The following is a 20,759-nucleotide window of genomic DNA, read 5'->3' as shown; positions in this document are numbered from 1 at the left end:
TTTGTTTATTTATTGTGATCAATTTTTGATTAGTTAATTTATTTATGCATTTATTTTGTATTTAATTTTGATATATTTTTTAAAGTATTTTTGGCATCTTATGTCCTCCTTATATGCCCACATTTTTTGTTTTACATTTTTTATTAATTAATATTTTTTTAGTTTCATTCATTTCAACTTAGTAATTCATTTTTAAAGCTGCTACAAGGAACTTTTAACTGGATATGCAAAAGTCTCTTGTTTCTGCTGATGTCTGTGCGTAACCTACAACAGCAAATGAGACCATCGGTGTGAAGATAAGCTATTTCTATACAGTGTATATCCATACCTTTAAGAAACTGTGTCCGGGTCCGCCGCAGGTCGCTTCCAGGACAAAGCGATTTACGGCACTCAGATGGCACGCTTCATCTTACCTAGCTGCTTACATTTAGTGACACCTCTAGACTCACAAGTCAGTCTATAGACACTTTGCTTAACTAAAGACTGATGACTTTCTCCCTGATTTTGTGTTTAGATGGGCGGATACAATTTCAGAGTTTAAAAAAACTCCCTACGTTGCAGAACCAATTGTAAATCTGCAAGGCGGTCCTTCGGTGGCTCGCTGAACTCTTGTGCTTGTAAACAGTCCCACTAGAAACACGTGTAGCGGTACAAAATGGCTCAGCTGTGCTCGCAGAAAACTCCATCAAACAGCGGCAACACATTCTCGCCAACTAAAAGAAACAAACATAATCTTTTACAAGGCCATGACTCATCTGTCTGGCCGGACTATAGAGGGAATCGCCTTGTTGTTTACAAATACTTCCGGGTAGAAAACCAGTAGAGCGTTTAGCTACACATATATATATACAGTGGTGGAAAAAAGTTTTCGGACACCCCATGCATTTGTGAAATATTGCATTAAGAATCACTCTTAGGTCTTCAAGTGCAATTTCTTTTAGTACAGTCACAGCCAAAATACTAAATAAATCCTAAAAAAGCCATTAAAAACTTAAAATTGATTGGTTCCATAAAAATACATAAGACATTTTGAGTATTGGGTCATTTTGGTACCAGTGATGAAGGTCGTTCTTTTTATTAAAAGACACAATTTTTGTTGGCAAGCTTCGTGTCTACATAAAGCCAGCACATTTGAAAGTTCTTCAGACACAAAAATGGCTAAAACAAGGAACCTAATGCAGGAAACACGCCTGAAGATAAAGATTCTCAGCCAGGAAGGGTACAGCTGCCGCCAGATAGCCAGGAAGTGCAGATGCAGTCCTCCAGCAGTTGGATACACTCTGCAGAAATACAGACGAACCAACAGCTTGGAAGACAAACCAAGATCTGGGCGTCCAAGGGTTTCTTCAGCAAGAAATGACCGCATCCTGATCCGCATGTGCAGGCAAAACTGCCGAATGACATCACAGGAGCTTCAGCAGCAGTGGTCAAACCAAACTGGTGTCCAGTGTTCCACCCGCACTGTACGTGGCCGACTTTTAGATCATGGCTTAAGGTCCTACAAGGCTATCAACAAGCCCCTGATCAATGAGAGACAGAGGTTAGCCCGGCGTCGTTGGGCCCAGGCACACAAGAACTGGACAGCCAGGAATTGGAAGAAGATTTTGTGGTCAGATGAGTCCAGTTTCCAGCTTTATCTTCCTCCTACTAATGTGAGGTACGCAGAAGGCCAGGCGAAGCATTATCTCCAGCATGTACAGTACCTACTGTCAAGCATGGTGGAGGCAGTATCATGGTTTGGGGGTGCATGAGTGCTGCTGGTGTTGGTCATCTCACTGTCTGTGATGGCACATTGAACTCTACCAAGTATTGTACTATTCTTGAAACCCACGTGCTCCCTTCTGCGCGTGCACTGTTCCGTTGAGGTAAAAACTGGATGTTTCAACAAGATAATGCCCCTTGCCACACATCCAAGGCCAGTAGAACTTGGCTGCAGGAGCACAGTATCCAGGTCTTAGAGTGGCCAGCTCAATCCCCGGACATGAGCTCCATTGAAAATCTGTGGTGGATTATCAAAAGGTCTGTTTCAAAGCATAAACCAAAGAATTTAGAAGAATTAAAAGCAGTAATTCAAGAAGAATGGGACAAGATTACCCCTCAAAAGTGTGAAAGGCTCGTGGGGAACATGCCAGCCAGGATTAGAGCTCTGCTACACGCCAATGGCAGGACTACTAAATATTAATTTGATGATGTGATTGTTTATTTATTTTTTGTTCAGATTTGAACACATTCTCTGTTATTTGTTGACTTTGATACCGACAATGTTGAGAACTGACATATTGAAACTGTCAAGAATTTAGTTTTGTCAGTTTTTCTTATAAACAATAAACAAAAAAATAGAATTTGTATTAGTTTGTATCTGTCTAATACAGCCACACCTTTTGAAACACGAAAAAGATTTTTCCACAAATATTTCATGATAATATTTGAGATTGTGTAAAATTTTAAGGGTGTCAGAAAACTTTTTTCCACCACTGTATATATATATATATATATATATACATATCACATTTTTCACATCACTATATCACCGTTTAGACTAATCTGATGTTTTTAAAGTCTATAAACACAATGTTTGAACAAACATTACTATTTCTTAGCCGTTAGCGGTGTCTGTAATAGGCAACTCATTAAACAGTCCGTGAATTTTTTTTTTTTTTCCAGCGGATATCTTAGTTATAACATGGTTGAGCTAGCAAAGCAGTTTTGTGTTGCTATGTGTGGTATTTATTCAGTTTTGGGGAAATCACGATGTCTAGAAAGCACCAGTGGCTGCAGCTGACAGGGACAGCTAACACTAGCAGCAAAGCGAACATCAGGACGTCATCTGTTAAAAGCCTCCCATTGTCGGATACGACATGAAACTACTGCAGTTAGCTCAATCATGTTGGAGCTAAGACATCCGCTGGAAAAAATATTTTCTTCACGGATGAGCACACGTTTGAGATGGAGTTAAATCTCTCGGCATCCATTTTCAAGCTCTCCTCCACATGTGTTCATTCATAGTTTTGATGCCTTCAGTGAGAATCTACAATGTAAATAGTCATGAAAATAAAGAAAACGCATTGAATGAGAAGGTGTGTCCAAACTTTTGGCCTGTACTGTATATATTTTTCATTTCATTTATTTGTGTATTATTTACACAAATAAATGAGCCCTCACTCCTATTTATTTATTAATGTAATAGCATTTTAATTTATCAAGTCTTTTAATTATTCATTTATTTTTATTTTTATTTTGGTAGCTTCTGTTCTCTGTATGTGCTTGCACTGTTACCTGGTTTTATTTCTACTATCTTCAAACTAACAATTTAAGTATCTCTGTAACTAAATTGTCAGTCAGTTACAATGGAAACTTTTTTTTCACATCAAAATACATGAAAAGAATTACTAATACTGTAGAAAAAATCACATTTAGCCTTTTTGGAGGTATTTGAATGAGGTTTGACAGAGGGAAGTGTGAGAATCAGGACATCTTAGATAAATTTAAAAATAATTCATATGTAATGAGTTTAATGCAAAGTGGATTAATAATGTAATGATTTATGGAATCAATGAAATCTCCTTGCACAGCCACAGATCGTCAGGTGCTGGTAGGAAGCAGGAACGTGAGTCATAAGATATGCAAAAAAATTCCTCCGCACACTGACATGGACTTTACTATCGAAATTTAATGAAGGGAACAACGCGTTTCGCGTTTAGCGTCATCAGGTTCACCTTACCAGGTGACCTGGTCATCAGGTTCACCTTACCAGGTCACCTGGTAAGGTGAACCTGATGACGCTAAACGCGAAACGCGTTGTTCCCTTCATTAAATTTCGATAGTAAAGTCCATGTCAGTGTGCGGAGGAATTTTTTTGCATATCTAATGTAATGATTTATGTTTAGTACCTTAAAGCCTTTGAGCAGTCCTGTGATATTTAAATGACTGTCTATAAAAAGTTTAAAGACTCACAAAGCGCCAAACAGTTAAAACAGATAAAGATATGAAAGTAGAATTCATCACTGTACTCAGGGTATCATCTGTGGGCTCTTCATTTACTGGATACAAACGAGGAGCTGCTAATGATTCTCTTTTTTTAAATTTTCAAATCTTCCCGCAGCGCTGTGTTTTGTCTGCTTAATGAATGGAGACAGTAAGTGTGAGTGTAGACCAGATTTAGAGAGAAGAAGAAAAACTCATTCTCATTTCTGTCTGTCAGGTTTTATCTGATGTGTTTAACGCTCCGGTTTACACCATCGACCTGTCCAACTCTGCCTGCCTGGGGTCGGCCTACAGAGCTCTGCACGGTAACACACACACACACACACAGTCATTGTCTTGCAGTTCTGTCAACAAATCCATATTCATGTCCTTTGAATTTACATTGACTCTGAGCCACACACACACACCTCTGGATTAAGGTATATGTGTGTGCGCGTGTATGTGTGTCTGTGTCTGTGTGTGTGTGTGTGTGTGTGTGTGTGTGTGTGTGTGTGTGTGTGTGTGTGTGTGTGGTTTAACCTGTTCCCACTGGACTGTTATAACCTGAGGGCAAGATGAGATTAATTTTATTGATCCTTTGCAGAGTGACAGAGCAGTACAACGACACAACAACACTAAAAGAGTGAAAGTGTGGAGCTTTGTCAGCGGCGCTTTGAGGCTATAATGCTCATTACACACCAGAGACTAAAACTACATTTATTGAAATATTTAATTTAATAATTTTATATATATTATATATATTTTTTTATTTTATATATAATATTATAATTTTAATTTTTTAATAATTAGGAAAGAAGGAAGCAAATAACCATGGAAGAAAAGAAGGGTGACAGGATAGAAAGGAAGGGAGAAAAAATAGTTAAGAAAGGAAATAAACAAAGGAAGGACAGGAATAACTAAGAAAGAAGAGAAGGATAGATAAAACAGGAAGAAGAATAGAAGGAAGGAAGGAAAGGAGTAACTAAGGAAGGAAAGAAGCAAGAAAGGAAAGAAACAAAGGGAGGAGGGGAGGGAATAGCTAGGGAAGGAAAGAAAGATGGAAGGAACGGAATAAGATTGGAAGCAAGGAAAGGAATTACTAAGGAAGGAAGAAAGTAAGGAAAGAAGGATAGAAAGTGAAGAACACAGGAGATAAAGAAAAAAAGGACTGGAAGAATTAACTGAGGTAGGAAAGACAGAAGAAAGGAAAGGATAGAAAGAATATAATGAGGTAATATTGTGCTGGACTCGAGGATTCATCTCTACCTCATTTATTATGGAAGTATTATTATTATTATTATTATTATGGAAGAGAGGGAAGGAATTGGACAATTAGGGGAAAGAAAGAAAGTAAAGAACACAGGAGAAAAACATTAGAAAAGTGGGTAGGGCAGGAATAACTATGGAAGAAGAGTAGGAAGGAAAGGAAAGGAAGTAAAGAACACAGGAGATAAAGTATTAAAAGTGTAAAGTAGAGTGTATACAGTATAAATGTTTTATCTTCTTGTCTCCTGATGGAGGTCATGCGACTGAAACATTTAAAGACCCTTTCACATTTGTCTTCGTGGTCGTCGAGCCTTCCAGTCAGCTGTTCAGGTAAAAATCAGCTGATGACTGATGAGTATATTCAGAGCATGCAGTGAATAAAGCTGTCCGATGTTTGAGCAGCAGGACGCGGATGCTCTTATCACACTTGAAGCCATTAAAATCCGACGTACAAGATAAACGTCCGTCTTCTCTCTGGGAATTTATTCATTGGAACTGCGCTCTTTTTAATGTTGACAAGGGAGCGCATAGCATGTCTTCATAAAACCAGATGAAAAAGATTCTCCACATGAAAGAGACTGGGCGAGTGGCGAGATAGTGAACATCCTTCGCCGTTGATGATTCCATGTGTGATGACAGTCATCAAATATGTATGCAGGAGACAGACAGGTCTTTAACATGAGCCACCATCTCTGTTTGCTTTTATCCAGTGCCATGCTTCAATATCCAAAGTCAGTTGCATGGGCTTGAAAAGACATAATGCAATCCTCCTGATTGTAATAAGTACTGCTGATTCATGGAGGGGTCAGCGCCCCCAGGGGGGCTGGATGGATCCTCCACATCCTCCAAATGCATTCATCTTGCATTAGAGTTGCAATCCTTTCCTCAGCGTTACAGAGCCTGCAGCTGGGGAATGTAACTGAGTACATATACTCAAGTGCTGCACTAAAGAACAAATTGAAAGTACTTGCACTTGAGGGTTTCCAATTTATGCACTTTATACTGCGCCCCTCTGGGCACAGGCCCAGGGGTCCAAAGTGTCAGGGATCTTCCTGGCCTTCACCTGCAAAATGTCACTCAAATTAAAGTGGAGCAACCAGGAAGAGATACACAATGATCACAAAGTCACAAAATTATCATAAGGAGACACAAAATGATGAGACAACAACCACAACGAGAATTCCTTCAAAAAGACAAAACCACAAAAAGATGCATGAAACTGACAAAAAGATGCAAAACAACCACAAAGTCTGTGTCCTGCTCCTAAGGAGAGGCGGGGAGACCTTTTGCATATCATTGCCTAGGGACCCATTATCTCATAATCCACTCATTACTCTCCTTCATCTCAGTGAGACATACTGTCTTCATTGGCAGCAGGATTTTGTGGATATTCAGAACACTTTATTATTTAGACATGGTCTAACAACACTTACCTTAACCCAGTCTTAAGTGTTAAGATGCCATAAGATTAAGATGGCTGCCTCACACTATGATCCAGACTCCAGGACTCTCCCTTCACTGTGAACAGAAGGCCTCCTGGTCTGGATACGTGTCCCTGCATGTCCACTAATTTACCCCTTTGATAAACACATGATGAAAAACATGAAGAATCAGGAGTGAAAATCTCTGTCCTTTGATACTGAACAGGTTCAAAGAGTCACAGCAGCAGGAGGCCGCAGAGAGAGAGGGGAGCTCTGCATCCTCTCTGAATGTAATGAGACATATTCTGTGGTGTCAGAGAGACACGGAGAGGACACATATGAGTGAATTTGTTCTGTCTTTAGAGCTGAGAGAAAGTCACCTTAGTGTGTCTGTGGTTTGAATCTCTAGCATCAGGAGGAAAACACAAATCCACTTTGAGATGGATATTAACATGCTAACACTTCTGGGCCCGTATTCACAAAGAGTCTCAGAGTCCTCACAGAGAGTTCCTAACTTAGCCTAAAAATTCCTAGCAAGGAATCTTAGCTTAAGAATGATTCAGGAAGTTTCTGAGAGCAACTCTGAGCAAGGAGGGGACAGAAACGTTTTTTCTTAGTGAGGAGGTGTGGTTGACCCCATTGCTAGGTATGACGCAGTCTTCTAAAAGCTGTGATTGGTTGTTACAAAAAGAAAAAAAAAACGCTCCTAGTAATGAATGGACAGTGAAATCAACTGATCATAGAACTTAGACTGTAAGCTATTAAGAAATATGTAATCGTGAAAATATTTTTATGTCATGATGATGAAACTCAGCAAAATTAAATTAATTGTTACACAGCTTCAAAATGTTTGAACGTGCCTCATTCATATGCCGATTATTATGTTGATTTGCTTATTGTTATGTTTACTCGCCATGCTGGTAATTTTACTACTTAAAGGGCTAGTGTGTAATATTTGGCATGGTTTATTGTCAAATCTGAATCTGAATATTCTATCCATTAATATGTTTATATAAGTGTATAATCGCTATAAAATAAAATCTGTTTAGTTTTCGTAGCGTTATAATTCTGCTTTTATATATATATATATATATGTATATATATATATATATATATATATATATATATATATATATATATATATATATATATATATATATATATATATATATATATATATATATATATATACATATATATATATACACAGTACAGGCCAAAAGTTTGGACACACCTTCTCATTCACCGGGCCATTTCAGGTGACTACCTCTTGAAGCTCGTTGAGAGTGTGCCAGTTTTGTTGTTGCGCTTGATGGTTTTTGCGACTCCACTTGGGGACACATTTAAAGTTTTTGCAATTTTCCGGACTGACTGACCTTCATTTCTTAAAGTAATGATGGCCACTCGTTTTTCTTTAGTTAGCTGATTAGTTCTTGCCATAATATGAATTTTAACAGTTGTCCAATAGGGCTGTCAGCTGTGTATTACCCTGACTTCTGCACAACACAACTGATGGTCCCAACCCCATTGATAAAGCAAGAAATTCCACTAATTAACCCTGATAAGGCACACCTGTGAAGTGGAAACCATTTCAGGTGACTACCTCTTGAAGCTCATGGAGAGAATGCCAAGAGTATGCAAAGCAGTAATCAGAGCAAAGGGTGGCTATTTTGAAGAAACTAGAATATAAAACATGTTTTCAGTTATTTCACCTTTTTTTGTTAAGTACATAACTCCACATGTGTTCATTCATAGTTTTGATGCCTTCAGTGAGAATCTACAATGTAAATAGTCATGAAAATAAAGAAAACGCATTGAATGAGAAGGTGTGTCCAAACTTTTGGCCTGTACTGTATATAGCAAGGGCCTTGCTTTAGAGAGATCGCCATCTTGCGCCACCATGTATGTACAGCAGACTGAGCAGACAATCCAGCCAGCCAGAGAACGCGTTTTGTGTGTATAAATAAACCAACGAAGACAGCGGGAGGAAGGAAGAAGGAGGAAACAGCAGAGAGTGTTAGTAGTTCGTAGATCAGAATCAGAAATACTTTATCGAGAGTAGTGAAAAGTTGTTTTAGTTATAAAGTTTGCGAATGGACCACACTTACCACACAACAGGAGAGAATGAACCCAAACCGTCATCTGCGAGGAAAATAAGACACAACTTCACTCCTTGTGATGCACTCTCTGCTGCGCTTTTCCTCCTGATGATATATCTCCCCAACGATGGTAGCACCGAATCCCATACTGTGCACCAAAATGGGAGCGGAGGATTCAGCCTCTCTTCTCGCCCACTCAGCATCTAAGTTCCTCATCTGTATGCTCCGGCTCAAACAGGTATGGCTCTGGGTCTGTGTCCGCTCCAAGAAACTCTTCAAAATCGCGTTCAAAGTCGTCCATTGCAGCTACTATAGTCCGGAGATATTGCTAGGCTAAATAAACAGCTGAGCTCTGTTTACAGGCTACGCTGTCAGTCAGTGTGCGGGCTGGAGATTGGTGGAGCAGAGGGGAGGGGGTGCCCGCTTGGTATTGTAAACGAGAATGTATGTATGGAATGTGTATGTTACGTTAGAAGAGTCAGAGTTTGGGACAGAGTCTTTTACCCCCTGGAGTGTTACCGGAGTTTCTGGAGTGCCTACAAATAAACTAGCCTTTTTCCCGAACGCTACTCTGGTCTCCTGCTCGTGAGGGATTCATTACAATATCGTAACATGGTTTAGATTTCAGAATAAACATTCACCTCATCGCTAGATAGACCTACTCTTGAAAAACTCTTGTCTGCGCAAGGCTTTTTGTCCCTACAAGGCTACCGTCATTTACCCGACGGGAGGGGTGAGCGAGTGAGCCCTGCAATCTAGAATTTGACCACTGATGTCATTGTTTTCAACGGTTTTCAACCCATTTTACACAGCGGCCCTTTAATCTATTTGATAAATGGTGGACGCAGACTCAGCTGTCAGCAATTAGTGTGATTGCTGGTCTCCTTGTAAAAAGCGGTTTGATTTGGCAGAATGACCAAAACAATGAATGAAATGGAGAAAAAAAGAATGAGAAAGCCGAACTGGACAGAAGAGCAGTGCCAAGATTTTTTATGGGCATTTGGGCATTTTTTTGCCTTTAATTGATAGGATAGTGAAGTGTGAAAGGGAGAGAGAGAGAGAGGGAGAGGCATGCAGCAAAGGGCCACAGGTTGGAGTCGAACCCAGGCCGCTGCGGCAACAGCCTTGTACAGGGGGCGCCTGCTCTACCACTAAGCCACCGACGCCCCAGAACGAAGGAGTTTTAAGAGGGAAATTCGGTCCCAGGATCACGGCACAAGGGAAGAGGCAAACTTGGGAGCGCATTGCCCGACAAATCAATGCGTCGTTCCCTCTCCTTTTACGCACAAGCGATGAGTGTGAGAAGCGCTGGTACGTGCTGCAATCCAAAGCGGGCATTATTGCGTTACTACGCTGGGTGGGAAAAGTAAGCTCATCCCTGATGAGGTCAACCACAAACATTATCCCTGCACGATCAAGCCGGTAGCTTCGTATTAAATCACTGTCATTCAATATACGGAGAATATCTCTCCTTCCTCTCTGTCTTTCCGCTGTCTTCTCTGTTTAAGACACTCTTAGGCTTCTTTAAAGTCCTCCTCCCTCCTCTTAACAGTTTGTCACCTTAGGAGCTCTCTTAAGACCTAAGATGCTTTATGAATAACTTTTATCTTACCAAGGGAAAATTCTAAGAAAAATCTTAGAATTCGAGGGATTCTAAGATTTTTCTTAGAATGAAGTCACTAAGAGCTACTTTTAGTCTTAGGATTCTTTGTGAATACGGGCCCTGGTGTATGGACACAAAGAGCAAAAAGCAGATAAACAAAAAATTAGTTGAAGATTAACTTTCCTGACAGAAGTGCTCTCTTTTTCTTCTGTGTGGACATATTATGAGACTGAGTTAAGTTAAAGGTCCAGTGTGTAGGATTTAGAGGGATATATCAGCAAAAATGGAATAAAATATGATCAGTATGTTTTCTTCCATGTATAATCACCTGAAAATAAGAATCATTTTTGTTACCTTGAATGAGTTGTTTATATCTACACAAGGAGGAGTGGGTCCTTGTCTACAGAGATCACCATGCTGCACCGTCATGTTTCTACAGTAGCCCAGAATGGACAAACCAAACACTGGCTTTAGATAGGGACATCCATATTTTCACATTTTTGTGTTATTCGTCACTAGGATCCACTGTAGTTAGTGGCTCCTAGTGACAAGAGCGTTGGAAAAAACAGTGATTTTTTTTTTTTTTACGTTACAGATTTATTCAGTGTTTCATTCGTAAGCTGGTCTGTTTGTTTTGGAGAGGAAGAGACCTCTGTGGATAATTCAGCGCCTGTAAAAACCTCCTGAGCAAAGAACACTGAAGGAATTCTAACCAGGAGAAGTTTTAGGTGGTTGCAATCTGCAGTCCCTGCCAATCGACGGCACTAAATCCCCTTAATCTGACACACTGTTCCTTTTCGAAAAACTTGGTTGTGGTTTTTGAAAGCAGACACGTGTAGGTTGTTTGCCCTAAAATATTGAAATATTGAAAGAATGAAAAGTGAAAAATGTTACAGTGATGATGAATTTCCTACACTAAGGCACACCAAACACAAGTTTCAATATTTACGTGTTAAAAAGAAAAGCTGTTATCGTGATTATAACAAGTAAGAGCCTGCAGTCTTATCATGACATGACGTCATCAGAAGTCACCCACATTTTTTTCGTTGTCATTGATGTTCATGTTCCCAAAGAAGATCTCTAGTGATTTTCCAACTGGCCACAATTAGCCCAACAACTGGTAACAGCCCAATAGCTGGCCACATTTAACCCAAAAACCGGCCACAGATAGCCTTAACCCAGCAACCTGCCACAGTTAGCCCAACAACCAGCCATCGATAACCCAACAAGCGGCCACAGTTAGCCCAACAACCAGCCACAGTTAACCCAAAAACCTGCCACAGATAGCCCAACAACCAGCTATTGTTAATCCAACAACCTGCCACAGTTAGCCCAACAACTGGCCACAGTTAGCCCAACAACCAGCCATAGTTGACCCAACAACCAGCCACAGTTAACGCAACAACCTGCCACAGTTAGCCCAACAACCAGCCATTGTTAACCTGACAACCTGCCACAGTTAGCTCAACAACCTGCCACAGTTAGCCCAACAACCAGCCATTGTTAACCCAACAATCTGCCACAGTTAGCTCAACAACCTGCCACAGTTAGCCCAACAACCAGCCATTGTTAACCCAACAATCTGCCACAGTTAGCTCAACAACCAGCCACAGTTAACCCAACAACTGGCCACAGATAGCCCAATGACCATCCATAGTTAACCCAACAACTGGCCACAGTTAGCCCAACAACCTGCCATAGATAACGCAACAACTGGCCACAGTTTGCCCAACAACCAGCCATAGCTGACCCAACAATCGGCCATAGTTAACGCAACAACCTGCCACAGTTAGCCCAACAACTGGACACAGTCATCCCAACAACTGGCCACAACTAACTCAGCAACTAGCCACAGTTAGCTCAACAACCTGCCACAAATAGCCCAACAACTGGCCACAACTGGTTAACCCAGTAACCAGTAGGGTGTAAATCAACAGTTTCATCACAATATGATATTATAATATGATGATGATGTTAATTTATTATGCTGATCTGTTCTGTACGACATCTATTGCACGTCTGTCCGTCCTGGAAGAGGGATCCCTCCTCAGTTGCTCTTCCTGAGGCTTCTACCGTTTTTTTTCCCCGTTAAAGGGGTTTTTTTTGGGGAGTTTTTCCTTATCCGCTGTGAGGGTCTTAAGGACAGAGGGATGTCGTATGCTGTAAAGCCCTGTGAGGCAAATTGTGATTTGTGATATTGGGCTTTATAAATAAAAATTGATTGACTGATTGATTGATTATATTGATTCTTTGGACAACGATATGATATTTTTGGTATTACAAAGTCTGGTATGATTTCGATTCGATACGATTCAGGTGTCTATATATATATACAGTACAGGCCAAAAGTTTGGACACACCTTCTCATTCAATGTGTTTTCTTTATTTCCATGACTGTTTACATTGTAGATTCTCACTGAAGGCATCAAAACTATGAATGAACACATGTGGAGTTACGTACTTAACAAAAAAAGGTGAAATAACTGAAAACATGTTTTATATTCTAGTTTCTTCAAAATAGCCATCCTTTGCTCTGATTACTGCTTTGCACACTCTTGGCATTCTCTCCATGAGCTTCAAGAGGTAGTCACCTGAAATGGTTTTCCAACAGTCTTGAAGGAGTTCCCAGAGGTGTTTAGCACTTGTTGGCCCCTTTGCCTTCACTCTGCGGTCCAGCTCACCCCAAACTCGATTGGGATCAGGTCCGGTGACTGTGGAGGCCAGGTCATCTGCCGCAGCACTCCATCACTCTCCTTCTTGGTCAAATAGCCCTTACACAGCCTGGAGGTGTGTTTGGGGTCATTGTCCTGTTGAAAAATAAATGATTGTCCAACTAAACGCAAACCGGATGGGATGGCATGTCGCTGCAGGATGCTGTGGTAGCCATGCTGGTTCAGTGTGCCTTCAATTTTGAATAAATCCCCAACAGTGTCACCAGCAAAACACCCCCACACCATCACACCTCCTCCTCCATGCTTCACAGTGGGAACCAGGCATGTGGAATCCATCCGTTCACCTTTTCTGCGTCTCACAAAGACACGGTTGGAACCAAAGATCTCAAATTTGGACTCATCAGACCAAAGCACAGATTTCCACTGGTCTAATGTCCATTCCTTGTGTTTCTTGGCCCAAACAAATCTCTTCTGCTTGTTGCCTCTCCTTAGCAGTGGTTTCCTAGCAGCTATTTGACCATGAAGGCCTGATTCGCGCAGTCTCCTCTTAACAGTTGTTCTAGAGATGGGTCTGCTGCTAGAACTCTGTGTGGCATTCATCTGGTCTCTGATCTGAGCTGCTGTTAACTTGCGATTTCTGAGGCTGGTGACTCAGATGAACTTATCCTCAGAAGCAGAGGTGACTCTTGGTCTTCCTTTCCTGGGTGGGTCCTCATGTGTGCCAGTTTCGTTGTAGCGCTTGATGGTTTTTGCGACTCCATTTAAAGTTTTTGCAATTTTCCGGACTGACTGACCTTCATTTCTTAAAGTAATGATGGCCACTCGTTTTTCTTTAGTTAGCTGATTAGTTTTTGCCATAATATGAATTTTAACATTTGTCCAATAGGGCTGTCGGCTGTGTATTAACCTGACTTCTGCACAACACAACTGATGGTCCCAACCCCATTGATAAAGCAAGAAATTCCACTAATTAACCCTGATAAGGCACACCTGTGAAGTGGAAACCATTTCAGGTGACTACCTCTTGAAGCTCATGGAGAGAATGCCAAGAGTGTGCAAAGCAGTAATCAGAGCAAAGGGTGGCTATTTTGAAGAAACTAGAATATAAAACATGTTTTCAGTTATTTCACCTTTGTTAAGTACGTAACTCCACATGTGTTCATTCATAGTTTTGATGCCTTCAGTGAGAATCTACAATGTAAATAGTCATGAAAATAAAGAAAACGCATTGAATGAGAAGGTGTGTCCAAACTTTTGGCCTGTACTGTATATATATATATATATATATATATATATACATACACACATATATACATATATATATATTATGCAATATTAAATACCCATTTAACACAGTCTATATGTTATAGAAGACGCTGCCATCCCGTTCTTTTTTACTTTTGGCCATAAAACATATAAACGACACATAATAAGTACAGTAAAGTTCACTTTAAACTGACTCAACTAACACAAATAAACAGCAATTGGGATAAGTTAACCCTCCATACTTTCTGACAGAGAGACCTTTCTGGCAGAAATCTTTTCATTTTAACCCAAACCGTCACCTGTTTTCATGGGCATAGCGGATGCGGGGTACACGCGGGACATGTCCCCCGCACTTCCCGTATCTGTGCCCTCTGTCCCCCGCTCTTTTGACAGCCGTTACAACCGTTCAATTCGTTTTTAACATGTGGTAACGTGTTTTTCTGAGCCGCCATGCCGACATGCTGTCATGTTGTGATCTGAACCAATCACACAGACAAGACGTGTGCTGCTGGGCAGTGCAGCAAACCAGCCAGCAAGAAGCAAAAGATCTTGCACAGTTTCTTCCAAACAAACCGTGTAAGTTGAGTAATGCTGTTGTATGTAGATAATAGATGCCAATATATCAAGTTAAGCTAGTTAACAAACATACTAATGTTATTGTTACCTGTGTTAAATCGCTTGCTAGCTAGTTTCATGCTAGGAATAAACCCACTCCTCCTTAATTTGTGCGCAGAACTTGTGCTCACTATTGCTTTGCACATATTTTTTAAAATTTTTATATTTATTTATTTATTAGAAAGAGCAGGGTCAGGGAGGAGACAGTGGACCACAGGCCAGCAAGGATGATCATGCAGGGTCTTCACAGGTGAGGAGAGATTATAACTAGCTGAGAGAAAATATCTATAGCATAAAAGTGACTTTGAGGCTAATTTCCACAGCAATGTCACCACTACTACTCCTAATTCTATTTATGAATTTTGCTTTGCACATTTATTATCTATATTATTGCAATAGATAGAAGAGGGACAGGGAGAAATCAGGCAGGTATCAGGACAGGGACCTGACAGCATCACCAATTATCAGCCCAAGGCTTCACAGGTAAGGACAAATTATAATTGGCTAAGGAAATGTGTATAGGATAAGAGTGACTTATAGATTAATTTTCACAGCTATTTCAGAACTCTTATTTATGTGCTAAAATGTTTTTTGTCTGCATTGCAATAGGTAGCACAGGGAGAAGGCTTAAAATATTTGATTAATTTTGCACATCTGTGCTGTCATATTTGACTAAAATATAAAATACATCTTGATGTTGGTATGTGTAGTATTGTGTTACTTTCTGTCTTCATGCCATTAAATTAAATTATGTGTCTTATTACCCTGTTATCTTGTCACTTCCATTCCATTTTGTGTGCTAATAACTTGCTAACAGGAATGGTGTTTTACTGAACTTTTAGTGTTCAGTGTTGTCATTTGTCACTTAATTATCTGGCTACTTACCCTGTAGATGCTCAAGGGTCATTCTGTGTCAACTCAACCAGAGTTTGGCAGCTAAAACTTTAGATTTTGATAGTATATAATTTTGAAGAAAGTCAGTCCCCTGGTGCTGTACTGTGGCTGTTTGTGGTTATGTGGTTCTTTAGCTGCTAAGGAGAGGAGCAATTGAATGCAAGAGGATGATAAATCACTCAGTAGTCCTCTGAACAATTTGTCCCCCTCACTTCTGAAATGATGGCTACGCCCCTGTCTGTTTCATAAAACTTCAGAAATATCTGGCTTAAAGCCCTGAAGGAAAACTTCTCCAAACAGCCATAAAACACAGATTAACAATAAGACCATTCAAAAAAAGTATCACATTCAGATCAGTAATAATTGTCAAGGTTCATGGACAAAATTATTTTTTGCTAGTCACCCATTCTTAGCTTAACCCTATGGGCCGGAACAATGCGGAAAGTGCCTCCAAATTCACACCTGTTCTTCTCTATGGATTTTCTCCACAACTGTGCGTCATAGCGAGAGGCCATGTCACGTGAAACAGCAGAACTGCAGCTTTCCAACAAGACCAAGCACTTGTCGGTAGTCCAATGTTTTCACAACGAAAAAAATCATAAAGTTACAATAAAACTATGTATAACAAAGCTTTCAATACAACTTTGCACACACATTACTCTTGGATGGATTACTTGTGAATGCAGGGTCACACAGATATGCCACGCATATCACATGAAAGTGCAGGACTTTGACAGATGATACCAAACACATCATTGTACTGTCATCCCATTGCACTATAAATACAGATCAGTTGTCTACAAAATAAAAACCTGACGAATATCTTTACAGTTCATTATACAGATCTTTTTATCAGTCACTTCATATAGTGAGGAATGATATTATTACTATTTTTCTATTATCTTAGATGTAAATATTGCATGTTTTTTTTTTTCAAAATAAAACCAGTTTTTGACTCGTGAATGAGTCAATGGAATTTCTTGCAATAATGAAAAAATACTGGAAATTATATAGTGCATAATTGGCCTGGTACAAACCACGATTTGGACAACTGTGAAGTGACAGAAGGTCCCACCATCATGGTTCTTATATTGCCAGATTCCAGAGAGTCTCCCCTCTTCATATAGAATATGTCTACTTCCAACTTGCTGTGGTGAGATACATGAAAAAATGTAAGAATTAAGTAACACAGATTTTTTTTCTCATTGATATAAAAATAAAAAAAATTAAAGCTGCAAGCAGCTGTGACCGGGCCCTCGCTCTCCCGCGGGGGGCCAGCAACATGCATCACTGAAGCAGTTATGTGCAAACTCAGAGTAAGTTAACCCTGACGTGGTGTGACGTTTCATCTTCCTACTCCAAGAAAACCCCTATGGGGAGGGTTTTTTTGAAAATTTCAAGGGGGCGCTATAGAGGCATTTTGCCCCCCCCCCCCCATGGGCGATGCCCCTATCAGAAGTAAGAGCTCACCATTGTTGACCTGTGTATCAATTTCGTGAGGACATGAGGTCACTGAAGCCATCAAAAAGCTAACTGATTTGGTGGCGTGGGCGGTGCCATAGCTGCCACACCCCTTGACATAGAGAAAAGCTTTTAATAACTTTTGATCAGCATGGTCTCAGGGGCTGAGGCTGCCGAGCAACTAGGGGCTGCAGGGAGATCCAGAACAGGCATGGATTGGTGCTGTAAATGTGGGGCTTACTGGCCACTTTATTAGGTACACCTGTGCAGTCTAATACAATCCAATACAACAACTCTGCCACACATTGTACATTTACATAGCTTTTACATTTTCAGCTTTTGTCAGAAAGGTAATTATTCTACTTTATTATTGAGGTCGTAGTGGGTGGTGTTGGTGTACTGGAGTGCAATACATTTAAAAGTGTTCCTAATATTTGTCCCCCTCAAATAGACAAAATTAGGAGGCCACCCCAGTACACCACCACCATTCACTATGACCTCAATAATAAACAAAGTAGAGTCACCACTTTCTAGACGATGTCAACAATAACCGAAAATGTATAAGCTTCAGGGAAAAAAAATCATGGTATAGTCGTTCTACTGGATTGCATTAGATTAGACAGGTGTACACAAAGTGGCCAGTGACTGTATGTTACATACGTACAGTATTTCCTCAAATAGTAGCCGGGGCCAGTATTAACAAAAAAATAATTTGGGACCAGGCTACAATAGGGGCAGGCTACTGTTTGAAGGAGGCTTTTAATAAAAGAAAAAGAAAAAAAAATCACAGCAAAAAAATCACAGCCAAATTTGAAAATACAAATACTGTATTTTTTTAAATTGAAACAGCAGAAATATTTATGTAAACTTGTCTTTACAGTATTTTTTTTCTAGTATCACAAATAAAGTACTGTATTATTCGCAGTAACAAACTTTACTTTAACAGTAAAAATAGTTTTTGATGTTTTTGTAAATCACCACTATTTACTATTGACTACACCACATTGTACTAGTTGTCCTGCCTTGAATCAGTGACTGTGTTTACAAGGTCTTTAGTATCCCGGTTTTGAGGCTTATCCCGGCTTTGGGCATATCCGGGGTATGATGTTTACATGGAACACAGAGAAACTCGGTTAATCATATCCCTGTATACATGATAAATACCAGTAACCCGTTTTCTGATCACAGCATCCTATCTGCGCAGGCGTGTGTTATGTCTTTTATGTCTTTTGTTTACAACAGATTGAGCGGGAAGTGTGATGTATTTATTAATTATATTTAATTATTAATTATTATTATTATAAATATTAATATTTTCCACCGCGACCTAAATTGTTCAACGGTGCGAGGTGGAAAACCAGCGTCACGTAGCTTGTCCGCAACAGACTTGAATAGGTCAGCATTTCTGTGCCTTCTGCCGTCTAAACACGTAGTTATGTTGAGTTCTTTCATCATTTTCAGGCAAAATTCAGTCTTTTCATCACTCCAAAAATGGGAAGCTCTCGTTGCCGCCATGTTGCTTGTATATCTGGTGCGTCACTCTGGCACCTGCGCACACAGCGGGCAGCCGTCAGAGACCGGGGTAAGGTGTATACATGCTCCAGTATCCCAGCTTCTATCGGAGTACTCCAGGTGGCAAAACTGGGTTTCTTGAAACCGGGAAAAGGGCATAACCCGGTTTCTGAATTCGGGATATGGTGTTTACATGCACAAACACAAAAACGGGATACTTAAAAAACCCAATCAAAACCGGGATACTAAAGACCTTGTAAACACACTCAGTGAATCATCTCATCCTCTGTCCCATCTGCAGCCACCGTGAGGCCACACACCTTACAAGACAACATGCCACAAATTAATTTGAAAACTAGGCTACATTCATAATTATGACTTTTTATCTCACATTTTTGATTAGGAATGGCGATTTTTTTCCATTACTGGTGAAAATGGGCTTCCGTAGATAAAGATGGTTACGGTAAAAATATCAGTGCCAGAGGTGGTCCTGGCTAGTTTTACGCCCTGGGCGAACCATCCCTCGGTGTTATTTACAAAAAGATAAATCACTTTTCTATAATACATCAATGATATTTCAATGGAATAAATTACTTAATGACTTATTCATACTTCAAAAACAGCATCAATAAGTGATTAACCCCATGGGCTCTAGGAGTTTTTGAGGTATTTTTACTGCCTTTACTTTTAAGCTCATATCACAGTCATTATAAAGGCTACATACACATGCTATATCTTGTTGTTTTCAGGAAAATGTGGGCTATCCAGATATCCCATCATTTCACGTCCTTCTATGTGCCTGTATTTTATATAAATTTTTATATCAATGAAAAAAACAAATCGGTGTTACTAAATTCTTACATTTTTACATGTATCTCAGCATAGCAAGTTGGAAAATGACATATTCTGCCATATCTGAAGAGGACTCTCTAGAATCTGGCAATATAAGAAAGCATGCGCCCGCGCGTGCAGCCTGTTGCAGTCGCTCCTGCTCGTTTTTCTCAGTTTTCTTACTTTTTTGCTTTATTAAGTTTGGTATTTGTGCTTGCTTTTTGTGATTGTAATTTTGAAACTGCACCCTCTCAGAACACGCTGACTGAGAGAGTTGTACTCGTTTTCCTCACCCTGGAATTACTTATTTCATTCGGACCCGGCACCATTGCGCAACAACTTCATGGCCGCATTGTTTACTCCAGGGATCAGCTGATCGCACTGAGGCCGGCCGGCTTGGCGGCCGGAACATCGGAGATACCAGCTGAACTGTGGAGGAAAACACACAGAGGATGCAGGGGAGGAAGTAAACAGCGGCGGAAAAAAGCAGGGTTGAGACAACGGAGGCTTATGGAGAAGAGAAGATATAAGCCGTGTCTCCCCTCTCTCATCATGGGCAATGTGAGGTCACTGGCAAATAAGATGGACGAGCTGACAGCGGTCGCCAAAAGTCAGAAGGAGTACCGGGAATGTAGTCTTATGTGCTTCACTGAGACATGGCTTCACCAGGACATTCCCGACAACAACTTCTCCATCAGCGGCTTTCAGACTGTTCGGGCCGACCGGGACTACACCGAGAGCGGTAAGTGCAAAGGAGGGGGGCTTGCTGTTCTCGTAAATAACCGCTGGTGCAGTCCTGACCATATTTCTATTAAAGAACGAATCTGTTGCCCGGACATTGAACTGTTTGCTGTTGGACTCAGGCCGTATTATTTGCCCAGGGAGTTTTCACATGCCATTATTGTGACTGTTTACATCCCCCTCTCTGCCAACCCGACGTCGGCATGTGACGTCATTCACTCCGCCATAGCCCGCCTGCAGACTTAACACCCGAGTGCCTTCATAGCTATCTCGGGTGACTTCAACCATGTCACCATGGCAACAACATTACCCACATTTACACAGTATGTGAGCTGCCCTACCAGAGAGGAGAGGACACTGGACTTGCTGTATGCAAACGCCAAAGATGCATACAGTTGCTCTCCCCTCCCCCCTC

The 20,759-nt window shown here is 40.5% G+C and overlaps 1 protein-coding gene across 3 annotated transcripts in view; it reads left to right on the top strand.

The window, feature by feature from the left end:
* The window catches only part of xylb (xylulokinase homolog (H. influenzae)), a 294,008-nt gene that overhangs the window by 117,019 nt on the left and 156,230 nt on the right, over positions 1-20,759 (top strand). For all 3 annotated transcript variants that reach the window (XR_007448299.1, XM_049565798.1, XM_049565799.1), the window contains exon 17: positions 4,202-4,289. Coding sequence is in view for 2 of the 3 variants with exons in the window: in XM_049565798.1 (XP_049421755.1) it covers positions 4,202-4,289 (88 nt within the window). In the remaining variant the exon portion in view is untranslated. The remainder of the gene's footprint in view (positions 1-4,201; positions 4,290-20,759) is intronic.

The sequence above is a fragment of the Epinephelus fuscoguttatus genome, linkage group LG21 (genome assembly GCF_011397635.1).
Source record: "Epinephelus fuscoguttatus linkage group LG21, E.fuscoguttatus.final_Chr_v1".
Taxonomy (NCBI): Eukaryota; Metazoa; Chordata; class Actinopteri; order Perciformes; family Serranidae; genus Epinephelus; species Epinephelus fuscoguttatus.
The sequence above is the reverse complement of the archived record's forward strand: the minus strand, read 5'-3'. Positions and strand labels throughout refer to the sequence as shown.